The sequence below is a fragment of the Tenrec ecaudatus genome, chromosome X, assembly GCF_050624435.1.
Source record: "Tenrec ecaudatus isolate mTenEca1 chromosome X, mTenEca1.hap1, whole genome shotgun sequence".
Taxonomy (NCBI): domain Eukaryota; kingdom Metazoa; phylum Chordata; class Mammalia; order Afrosoricida; family Tenrecidae; genus Tenrec; species Tenrec ecaudatus.
Window position 1 is genome coordinate 108,527,171 of NC_134548.1, and position 12,629 is coordinate 108,539,799.

Sequence of the window (12,629 nt, forward strand, 5' to 3'; positions counted from 1 at the left end):
CCTTGGCACTGGCAGGGGTCTCCATGCGGCTTCTCCAGATCCAGGGCTCTCACTGCCATCACATAGCTTCATGTGTCTTGTCATTAGAGGTACTTCTCAGGGAGTGAGCAGAGAGAGTCTCCCACCTTCAAGGAGGAAATCCAGGAATTCCCAGAATCCTCAGGGGAAGACCATGTCCACACAGAGGCCTCATTGGCTATGACTAGACCCCACCCCTTCAGCCATAATCCTCTCAATTTGACAAAAAATTATAGAACTGCCACATGGTGCTACCTAAAACAACTTGGAATGGAAATCATATTTGATCCAGCAATACCTTGGCTGAATACATTCCCTAAAGAAGAAGAGAAATAACACAAACAAACGTATGCACTCTCATGGCAGCATTGTTCACAATTGCAAGAATTGGGCAGGAGCTCAAAAGTCCATTAGCCAAAAAATAGCTAAGGAAATTTTGGTCCATACGCAAAATGGAATACTATGTATTTTTCAAAAATGGATGAACTACAAAGTACCTCACAACATGGACAGAGGTGGAGAATATAATGTTGAGCAAACCCAGCCAATCATAAAAGGACAAATATTGTATGAGACCTTTAAGGGCAAACACAGGCATCTGTTCTCAGATCATTTAATCACTTAACTGGGTCTCCCAAACTATGTGGTGGTTTGTCACCTAATGCTGGGGATCCACTTATCACTCAATTCTTTGTACACCTTGAAAACTACTTCTTTAGTGGATGTCTAAGGGGTCAGTACCTTATTTAGTGGGTAGAGAGATACAGCCAAATAGATCTTACCATACAGCATTGTCCGATGGACACCCCATATTAATAGACACTCCTTTAATGGTGATCAAGGAATTCATGATCAGAGGAGGGAAAGGAGTACAGGGATATGTGTATATCCAAGAAGGTGATCTCACTTCTTTGGGTGAATAAACCTAGAAAGGCCAGCCTGCTCTTGGGGGAAATGCTTCACATTACTTATATAAACTCCCATGGGAGAATCCAAACAAAAAAGGTACTGCCATAGAGCCAATTCCACCCAGTATTATTTTGCTAATTATGCATTTTAACAAAATCATTTTTAGCCCTAGGTGATACCGGTTGTGCGCTATAGACTGCCTGAATTTTAAGATTTTACCTTTTCTAGGTATACAGAATTCTTCATAGGTGCACTGAGATGTCTGTGTGAGCAGGTGCATTGTCATGGTGGCAAAATCCCCCGTCTGCCACAAATCAGGCCTTTTTTTGTTGTTGCACACTGTTATGCAGTCTTTTCAGAACCTCTAAATAGAAAGCTTGATTAACAATCTGACCTGGTGGAACGAACTCCAAAGGCACTATGGGTAGATATTTCCATGTATTTGGGAAGTTGATGGATGTCCAGAACAAGATTTGTCGACATTTACCCTTTTTTTTGAAATGAGAAAACCACTTATATACTTGAGGTTTTCCCATAGTGCTGTCCTCATAAGCTGTGTTCAACAGCACAACCATTTCTGCAGCATTTTTCCCAAGCAAGAAACAAAATTTCACAGCTGCACGCTGTTCTCTTAAATCAGCCATCACACACACACACACACACACACACACACACACACACACACAAAACGCGGTTTGAGCACAACTGCTTTTATATTAAAAAAAAATGACTGTGACAAGAGAGAACCTCCCAAGATGACGCCACTGGTTGCGCTAAATCAAAGCAAGTTGTTCAATGCTTCCCTAGTGGGGAAAAATGCTGTACTAAGAAAGCTCTGCTCAGCCCAGTACAATTCTGGGGTGTTTTTTGGGGGGTACACCCTCATATGAATGTGTTTTGAGCTCAAATTTAATGAAAAGGCCTAATTAAAGAACAATTGGTTCTTATGATGTGGTCCTGCTCAACACTTGACCATATAAAGTGATCTCTGAAGATATGGGTTCTATAGCAATGTGTAGTAATGAAATTAGATAGTAAGTGGTTATCACAATGGAGATCATCTGAGGTATTACAGGGTTGTCTTTTAAAAAAGCAACCATTTAAGTGAGGTGTCAGCTAAGTTCATAAGGAAGGAGCACCCTAGCCTGAATGGCCCAAGGATTATAAATTATAAGATCCAAGATCAGAAGAGAGATTTCTATTAGACCTTAACTTCTGAGTAGTTTGCCATAGGCTATGCATGACAGTGAAAAGCTAAAATCCAATTGCAGGGATGAAGCCTCTATTGAGCTGCCCCAGAATACTGACTAGGGGCGCCATCAGAAAGGGTGCATTGGAAAGTGGAGAACTACAGATATAATTAGCTTAAAATGTAACATCTCATCATTTGTTTTCCCTTTTGACCCATTTTTTATTTGTTCCAGTTTCTGTTATCTTCTGTTTTATTCTGGAGGGAGCTCTTTCTGTGTTTTGTTTTGTTATGACTTGGGGTTTTTTTGTTATAATTTTCTTTACATGAAATCCTGGGTAGGTAAATCATAGAGACAGTATCCAGATTAAGCAGTCCTTATGATTATGGCAGGGGAAGTAGAGAGGTGAATGGTGAGATTATAATAACAGTGACAAGAATGAAGGAAATATCCTAAATTTGATTGTGGTGAAGACTGCAAAACTCCTTTTACTATAGTTAAACCACTGAATCATGTACTTGCATTATATGTTAATAAAACTATTCAAAATAGAAAAAAAAGTAAAACACCAGTATTCTGGCATAGCAAAATGTTCACCATTAATAACAGCACTAGCTGACACTTTAAATTCCCAGAGCCAAAAACATAGTGAGCACTTGAAAATATTGTTGAAAACTGAGTGATACACGTGTGTATGGTTTATTCCTGCCTGGTATTAGAATCTTGTTATAGCTGAGGGCAAGGTGAAAGAGAGGAAAACTGAATAAATTGAAAGATACACACATAAATTTTCATCGTATACATCTGCATCCCTGTGATTAAGTAATTAAACATTTTCACCTGCTATATTTGAAAGAAAATGAAGATGTATTAAAATATTCTATATGTGTAAAACTGGGGGAGAGAAACCCACATGAATTGCAAAACAGTAGATCTAGTCTCAAAGATGTTACTCCAGGTCCAAGGGGTCTAATCAACCTCTTTGTTGAAGTAAAGATCAAACTTTTTGACAGCAAATGCTATTCTGATGAAATGGAATTTTCAATTACTATATGAACATCTGGTCCGTGCGACCATATCTGGATCCCAGCAGCACATGGCTATGCAATGTCACAAAATATTTTCCATGGAGAACCCCCCGATTTGCCAAGAGATTAATTGAAATGAGTGTTGGGAAATTTAGTAAGGTGAGAGGTGTGCCAGGGGGCTAGGGAAAAAGATAAAAGGAAGGGCTGTTCAGTCACTGAATCATAATTTCATTAAAAGGTGAGAGGAAATGAAATTACACACTGTTGGTAGAGTGTTCAAAGTATAAACATCTCGATACACTTGTGGTTGAAACGAAAACACGCATAGCATGCAGCCTACAGAATATTTTCATGGCTAGTTTGAAACAGAAATTGCCTTAGACAGACATAAAGTTATTCCAATCCATGTCTTGCACAACAAATACGTTAAATGGTATTTCGATGATAAAATAAATTAATAAATAAACAAGTTCAGTAAAATGCTAGAGTACCTACACTTGCAGAGAAAAAGCAATCATTATATTGCATTTGGGTATATTTGGATATGAAAAGCAGATAGACATTATTGCAAATGTCTGTATGTTGCTTCCATTTGGTATCAATTAGTATAGGAAGAGGGAAAATTCAGTGTTGTACTGACCTCTAAATTGGATGCACATTAGAGCAATTGGAGTCATATGATGAATTCATGTCAATTAATGAAATCATAATGTAGAAAGACTTTGATTTGAAGCAAAAAAATCAGTTGGGCTTGAGGTTACTATGTACAGTTACAGGACATGATTCGCATAAGCCCAATTTCATATCAGGATTACATTGCGAAGTAAGCATAATAGGATCTCACAAATGGTCATGCAAAGAAGCAAAGAGGAGCCTAAAACCCAGTAACTCCGGGACTACTCAACCCAGAGATAACTCTAATAAGAGACTCAAGCCCAGTGATACACCCAAATAAAAACAACAAACTCAAAGGCCTTTGGCACATGTGAACATTCTACTTATCGATTACTCTTTTTCGAGACAGTCTGCCAGGATTACATTAAGAAAAACATTTCTCCCTAACAGATGGTGGTAATTTTTCCAAATAACAAAAACTCAGGAAGGGAGGCATTGGGTAAAAGATGTGTGTGAGTCTCAAACCAAGAAAAAAGAAAGAAAGCCTGACTGCTGTTGATTGACTTTCAACTCATAGAAATCCTATGTAGGGTTTCCAAGACTGTAAATCTATATAGGGTTTCCAAGACGGCATTTCCAAATTGAAATCCAGACAACTTCAACTTTATCCTGAGAAGTGGCTGGTGCATCTGAACCGTGACTTTGAGGTTAGAAGTCCAACACCGAGCCCATAATACCCCCAGGGTTCCTCATGACTCACAAGCTCAGGATCAAATCAAATCAACTCAGCAACCAAATCAGGTAGGAAAGTCTACCAAGTGACAACACTTACTTGTTCTTAAGGCATGCTGAGAGCTATAGAGATAACATTTCAAAACAAAGAGAGAAAGCAATCGCAGTGAGCAATGGAACACACCAGTTAAGGAATTCTCCATCACATACTTTTATGGGGAGCTATGATATTAAGAGCTGGGGGGCAAACTGAAACATGTTAGCTTATGAGCACTGCGGATGACAGGTACATTTGAAATTCAATCACCTGACAACCAGAAAATTCAACCCAGACAGTTCAGTCAGCCACTGACCTAGTCTAAGGCATGTAGAGAATAACAGAAGGAGTAATAATAGTCCAGAAACCAGATATTCCTGATATTCCCTTTTATCTCCATCTGAACCCAAATGTGAATGTGTTCAGGGTAATAATAACACACTCGAAACCCTGGTGATGCCAGGTCTGACTTAAGCTCATTGTGCCCCAAAAAATCATCTTCTAAATATTCTCCTTCTATGGCTGAATACACTGAGTCTGGATCTCCATTCCAAGAAGGTTCTTAGAGAGTTTTGGAGTAAGAGTTACTGAAAATTGAGACTAGACTTGTACTCTGAGTGTCGTGGAGCACCTTTGATATTTACACAGGGCATTCCTTTAATAAAGCTATGAGAACAAATCCCCAAAGAATGTTCGACAGTATGAAAAGGCAGAGTCCAGGTGATTTTCAGACCATGACAAAGAGCAAATAACTTGTACTTTTTCTTCAAACACTGCCAATACAAGGGTAGTTCACTGAACAAACCATTCTGGTTCAAGGGAAAACGCTAACAAATGCTTACAGTTTTCTGGATTTTGAAAATCCTGAGGTTCCCCATCAACCAAGTCTCCACATATGTTCAAAGAAAAATGCTTCACTGCAAACCAACATGTGTGATCATGAAGGGCCGAGGAGACCAGGTTTCAAACAACAAAGGCAGGGGGAAAAATACCATATCATCGTGAATGAGGGGAGTGTGTGATGGGGACCCAATGCCCATCTGTAGACAGCTGGACATCCCTTGCAGAGGGGTCGTGGGGAGGAAATGAGTCACTCGGGGTTCACTGTAGCAACAATGAAACTCAAAACCTCCCTCTAGTTCTTGAACGCTTCCTTCCTCCCAATTATCATGATCCCAATTCTACCTTGCGGACCTGGTTAGACCAGAGGATGCACAGCGGTGCAGTAGGGATCTGGAAACAGAGGGAATCTAGGACAGATGAACCCCTCAGGACCACCAGTGAGAGTGGCGACACCGGGAGGGAAGGGGGTGTAGAAAGGGGGAACCGATCTCAGGGATCTACATGTAACCTTCTCTCTGGGGGATGGGCAAGAGGAAAGTGGGTGAGGGGAAACGCCGGGCAGTGTAAGATAGGATAGAGTAATAATTTATAAGTTATTAAGGGTTCGTGAGGGAGGAGGAGCGGGGAGGGAGGGGAAGGGAGTAAAGGAAAATGAGCAGATTCCAGGAACCCAAGTGGAAGGCGAATTTTGAGAATGATGAGGGCATCGAATGTATAAGTGTGCTTTACTCAATTGATGTATGTATGGATTGTGATAAGAGTTGGATGAGCTCTCGCTCTCGCTCTCGCTCTCGCTCTCGCTCTCGCTCTCGCTCTCGCTCTCGCTCTCGCTCTCGCTCTCGCTCTCGCTCTCGCTCTCGCTCTCGCTCTCGCTCTCGCTCTCGCTCTCGCTCTCGCTCTCGCTCTCGCTCTCGCTCTCGCTCTCGCTCTCGCTCTCGCTCTCGCTCTCGCTCTCGCTCTCGCTCTCGCTCTCGCTCTCGCTCTCGCTCTCGCTCTCGCTCTCGCTCTCGCTCTCGCTCTCGCTCTCGCTCTCGCTCTCGCTCTCGCTCTCGCTCTCGCTCTCGCTCTCGCTCTCGCTCTCGCTCTCGCTCTCGCTCTCGCTCTCGCTCTCGCTCTCGCTCTCGCTCTCGCTCTCGCTCTCGCTCTCGCTCTCGCTCTCGCTCTCGCTCTCGCTCTCGCTCTCGCTCTCGCTCTCGCTCTCGCTCTCGCTCTCGCTCTCGCAAAAAAAAAAGAGTTGTATGAGCCCCAATAAAATGATTTATAAAAAAGAAAGAAAATGCTTCACTCATATCTGAAAAAGAATTATCATTGAAAGAGCTACAGACATGAAATCAAAGGGGAGCCAAACTCCCAAACGAAGGTGTAATGAACATTTGGGGCAATTGGAAGTGGTTCTGACAGGGCGAGAAGAAATATTATCAGTATTAAAGTTCATCTGGGAAATTCATCATAATCCTTATTCTTCAGAAGCATCCACCCAAACATCAAGATTAGTTCAGTTTGGGAACCCCCATGATTTCTGGATGCTCAGGGTTAGGAGACCTGGGTCTTTTTTTCCCTTCTAGAAATCCTTAAGATTTCTAGTTAAGGTCTGAATCAAAAGCATATTCCATGGATTTCCTCCCCCTCTTTCTGAAATGGTAGTCCTCTGAAACAATAACACTGTAGTATCTTGGAACAAATATAACTAGACAATTTATGAAAACAGAAATTAATATGTCATGGATTCACCCAGTGATTGCCTTTCAACCATTATGCCTTGGGATAAAATGAGATGTATTTCTTATGTGAATGCAAGTTTAACAATGAAGTTAATTATTGTGATTGTTGCTGCTGCTTGAAGTAGCAGTCATCAACCCAAATGAACAGATAACACAATGTATAAGGCACACCCAGGATTGTAACACCACAATTAAAAGTGTATTATTATGGAAAATTTTAGAAATAGTAGGTTATCACAGGATATAAGTTGATGTGTAGATAGGACATGAATTGTAATTGCCTTTCAGCCTAAACTTTTAAGGACTTGGTCAAGTTAAACAGAACAATCCTCAAAAGTTGGTCCAAGGTTTGGCTGTTGCTGGAATATACATCCATGGAAGTGGAACATTGTGAAACAAAATATTATTTCTGAAATAGAGCAGCAACATATACATATGTGTGTGTGTAAAGCATACATATGTAATCTTTCATGTAGGAGTGTCTTGGGATATTGCCACACATTTTCTTTAGATTACTCTATTATCTGATCTACATAGCATATGTGTATTAAAGATGTCCCTTTTGTAACAAGCACTCCGTCAGAAAGACTAGCTGCAGTCCACTGATTCTGTTTCCCTAGAGAAATGTGACAAAAAAGTAAAAAAGATGTTGCATTAGCTAGGCACAAAGTGAGAATCAATGATAACTATTTCCTTTTCTGGAGTCATTTAATTTTAGAGCACGTGTAACTAAGACCCTTCACAGTAGAAATGGAAATGTGTTTCTTTGAGACAAAAAAAAAACCCTAGTACATGATTCATATCAGTCTATATCTTGTGACATACTGCTAATTCTCTGAGAATGAAATTGCCTCTGTTGCATTTACATAAATGTGTGATTTTTTTCATCTTAGTCATAGTTAGGTTGCCTAGAAAGTTTATTATCTCTGTGGATGTCACCACTCACCAATTAGAGAGGCAGTAGTGCACAATTGAAAGTGACCTCAACATGTCACAGACTTGGACACTTGGGCTTGCTGGGGAGGGAGGGGTTAGACAATTTAATAGTCTCTGCGGTGACTTTTTTTCCCTATGGAAAATATTGTGTTTTGTGAATCATGCCATTGTTTTCTTTCGATTCATTTACAAAACCAAAACAAAAGCATTTAATGATGTTTACAGTGAAACGACACAGCTGAAGACCAGCACATAATCATCATATTTTGTTTTCTCATCTTTAAGTCTTTTAGCAGTGGGGCTTCCAGCTGAGTTTGAGTGTAGCTTCTCTCAAGACATAGGCAAGCATTCTGAAGCATCACGGGGCTGAATTCATTCTTGTTAATTGAAAAGGACGGGCTATTTGCACAGTATATGTGCATCAGTAAAATATGGAAAATGACATCTGTGCCCAAGTCCATCCCAACATTGCTGCCTTAGCTAAACTCTATTACTGTTCTTATACCATGGTTTATACCTAGTACGGTTTCCAAACGCTCCTCTTGTTGAAGCATGTGTGACTAAATTCACAGTAATAGTCTCCTCTTTGTCGATAAAGATGCTGCTCCTGGCATGTGCTTTGCGGTTTGTTTGGCTCTGTTTGTTTGCTTTCCCCGACAGTGGAGTGTTTTACACAGAGTTTACCACCTCCTCTTACTCGAGACCCTCCTGTGACCAGTGGCATGGATTTGTGGGGCAGCTCCACAGACAAAATGGCACTGTCCTATCCTCGGCATAGAAAATTCAAGCGGTGTCAAAGAAGGCAGCATCTCTCAGGCTGAAACTAACCATCCTGTTATGAAAATAAGACTCACTCCTTTGGTCTCATTAGTGCTGTTTTCTCTGCAACTCAATTGATCAGTTGAATTCATTCAGTAAAGCAGAAAACCGCATTTATTCCTGGTGAGAAGGCATCTGCTCATTTCCTATGTGCTCAGTACAGTTATTACTGAAGAGGATGTGTGCAATATGCTTATGTAGTCAGCCTTGTGAATGCCCAGACATTCCTAGAGGATCCACTCAGGAGGGGACAGAAGAATCTAGCTAGCCCTCAGGATATTTCAGAAACCTACACATGCCGCTGAACTACTTTATCTGATAATACATGCATTACTATAAGATGGTGCGGTGGACCTGCAAACATTCTGGGTTCCTCCAAGTTCACTGCAACAATTTAAATCTAACCAGCCCTTACCATGATCAGGCATTTGAGATCCCATGGAGGTCACACTGGCGTTCAGCACGTCGTTAACGGCAGTATCACAGTACAGGCTCCGCTGGACATCATGTTCACTGTCAGTCTGGTCGCTTTCCTCATGTCCACTGTCCTTCAGGCTGTTGCCCTCTAAGTCCTTGAAGGTGGAGCTGCTGGGTTGAAAATAGAATGATAATTTGCAACTGCGATAGCTGTGATTTTTAAATATCTTTCAGAGCCAGAAAGATGTGGACTCTTCAGTGAGAACAGCAGTGGCTGGGCTGCCCGACAAGGTAGGGGTAATTAGAGAAATTTCCATTTATAGCTAAAGGAATTCAACATGGCAAGAGGTTACCACTATTGGATGCTGATGCAGCGAATACTTTTATTCACTTATGCTCACGGTGGAACATGCTACAAATGTGAAGGAATCACCGCTAAAGAATGTCATCATTCCAATTTTTTTATCTTCTTATATTATCAAATAAATATAGCTAAGGTTCACTAAAGGATTACTTTGCATGAAGCATTGTTCTAAGTGCTACATATGAATTACCTGTTTTAATCATCAAGGCTTCTTAATGGAAAGGTGCTATTAATATTCCCATTTACAGATGAAAATCTAAGTAAGGCACATGGAAGTGAAATCATTTGTCCACAGCCACACATTTGGTTGAGCATGGCAGATCTAGGAAAGGTGTGGTTCATTGTCAGAGCCTGGACTCATAGCCAATCAAGCACACGTAGCTACCAATCAGCTTTAAAAAGCAAAAATGGCAGAAATCGAGGTGATGTAATTAAAATAGAAAATATATCAGGATCAAAGAATTCAAGTCCATCTTAGTTGAGGAGTAGTCATGATGCTTAGCACATGGAAATTTTCAGCTCAAAAGTTCATGGGAATATATTTCTTGTATTTGAATTTTTTAGAAAATCAATTGATCACACAGTACATTAAGTATACTATCCAAAAAACCCCATGATATTTCTCACAAGAGAGAATAACACATAAGGGTACATGCATTGAGGACCCACCTGCTATTCTAATACTTTATATCTTCTAATAGAACCTCCAGCTGTGCTGTACCATAAGCCATAAATTATGTATCTGAAATACCTGGTCAATGGTGGAATCCATTCCCTAGTCAGGAATGAAATAGCAAAGGCACTCTCAAGAAAATGTGTTTTATCAACAAAGTATAGTGACATGTTTGTGAATTAGGACAAACCCCCATAGACCTACAATATTTCTGGAGAAGGAGCCTTGTAGAGATGACAAGGCAAACTCACTTGGTCTGCCCCACCATGAAAACCCACAGGCCTGGCTCTTTGGAGTTCAATATGAAAATTTAGGATATATGCTGTAGAGTTATGCTATGGACACAATGTACGTGTTGTCATTCTAACTCCCTTGGTCAAGAGAAATCACAGTCGATTTTTAATATATGATCAATCTAGACGCAGATAGCTTGCTGCCCTGCATATGAAAAGGGAAGAGATCAAAAGGGCAGTAGCTGGAAAGCCATAATTATAAGAAAATGAGGAGTAGGAGAGAGTAAGCACTGACCTGTTTGCTAATTATTTTCAGAAAGGACAATTGAGCATCAACTGTACTAAAATGAAAATCACTCAATAGGTCAGCACACTCAGCTGCTCCAAATTATATGAAGCAGCTAACTCGACCCTGTGAACCCACCAGGATGCAGTTCTATTCAAAAGCCAATCATCCTACAGATCTTTTATGGCCCCAAAGGGCAACTCCTCGTTTGAATTTTTTTTTGCGTAGAAAGTCTAAAAATAATAAAACAGTGAAGAATTATCTAGGGTTTCAAAATTTCTAGATTTATGGCCCAGATTCCAGGGCTTCCTGTAAGTATCACGCTTACAGTTTGAATAGATGCAAAGTTTGTTGTTAAGGGAAAAAAATTGGCACCCCTGTATCTCAGGAGAAAGGAAATGACTTGCCTGGGTGATGATAAACTACTGGCTCATACACTCTTATAACAAATACTTATTTTTTCAACCTGTATATCTGGTATCTGAAGCATATGGGACTTTCTTTATTCCACAACATAAAATTGGCACTTTAAGCCAGAATAATTCAAGCCTGAGTTGACTGCACTTCAGCAGCGGCCAAAACTTGCTCAAGACATATGATGATGAGGGATAGAGTCTAAAAGCAAGGCAATTAATCATCCCTTAAAGCAAGGTTTCTCAACCTCAGCATTATTGACATTTGGGGTCAGATCATTCTTTTGCAGGGTGGCTAGAGACGGTCCTGTGCATTGCAGGATGCTTACTCACCAGATCCTACTATACCCGACCCCCCCACCCCCCACGCCACCTCCAACTGCAACAGCCAGAACAGTCTCCCAGCATTGCTTATGATCCCTTCAAGGTGCAAAATCACTTCTGCTTGAGAATCGCTGCTCTAGGTTTCTAAAACTCTGTTTCTATAATATGTTAGATTTCCTGGCTGTAATGAAAAGATCGCTGAATTTGGAGTCATTAGACCAAGTGCTAATCCTTAATCTTCTACTTCAGCTCTGTGACTCGGGACCTGACATTGAACGTCTTTGAACCTTGATAGCTTTGAAAAATGTATTTTTCTGAAACCTCCTTCACAAGGTCATTTAGAGGATTCACTGAGACATGAAGTACCAGGTACATATCAGTACTCCATTAATTAATGCCTTTATTAAATAATAATTTAATATTAGGCACAGGTTCTCTTATAGGATCTATGTGAGAAATTATTTTTTTCTAAATGTTTCTATATCATTTGAAAACTATAGCCAGACACTGTTCATGAAGTTAATTTCTCCCAAAATTCAGGAATAAGAGACACAAAAGTTCTCCTCTTATTAAACGTGTAGTCTTCCTTTACTGGATAATGAGAACCATACGACTTGATGCACTTACTGTTCTCTAACGACTTCCCACAAACTTCAAGATAAACATACTGTGTGACTGCAGTGAATTACCTATGCCCAGTTTCTTCTAATTTGTTTTTAATTTAATCATCCTTTGTATACAAATATTATAAACCACCTCACAGCTTTTGTGGCTTTTGGGGATAGGGTATATGAAATAGAAATAATAAAACAATAAACGATTAACTCATGGCATTGCAGGCTGGTTGTTAAAAATGAGAAAGTATGTGTAGTATTAGGAGGGAGAGCATATATGCGCTCACCCTAACCTTGGAATAACTTGTTTAAAGATCACTTTTCCCATCTGCCAAACGAAGTACCACTTACTCTGGTCTTACAAGGGCATGGAGTGGCTTAATGAATGGATTTGTGTAAGGTAGTTTAAGACCCAGTGAGCGATATGCTACAGATGGCTACTTGCCCCAAACAAATC

General features: G+C 40.3%; 1 protein-coding gene across 1 annotated transcript in view; it reads right to left on the reverse strand.

The window, feature by feature from the left end:
- The window catches only part of PCDH19 (protocadherin 19), a 127,969-nt gene that overhangs the window by 41,457 nt on the left and 73,883 nt on the right, over positions 1-12,629 (reverse strand). Inside the window, exon 5 of the mRNA XM_075538899.1 lies at positions 9,264-9,436. Coding sequence (XP_075395014.1) covers positions 9,264-9,436 — 173 coding nt within the window. The remainder of the gene's footprint in view (positions 1-9,263; positions 9,437-12,629) is intronic.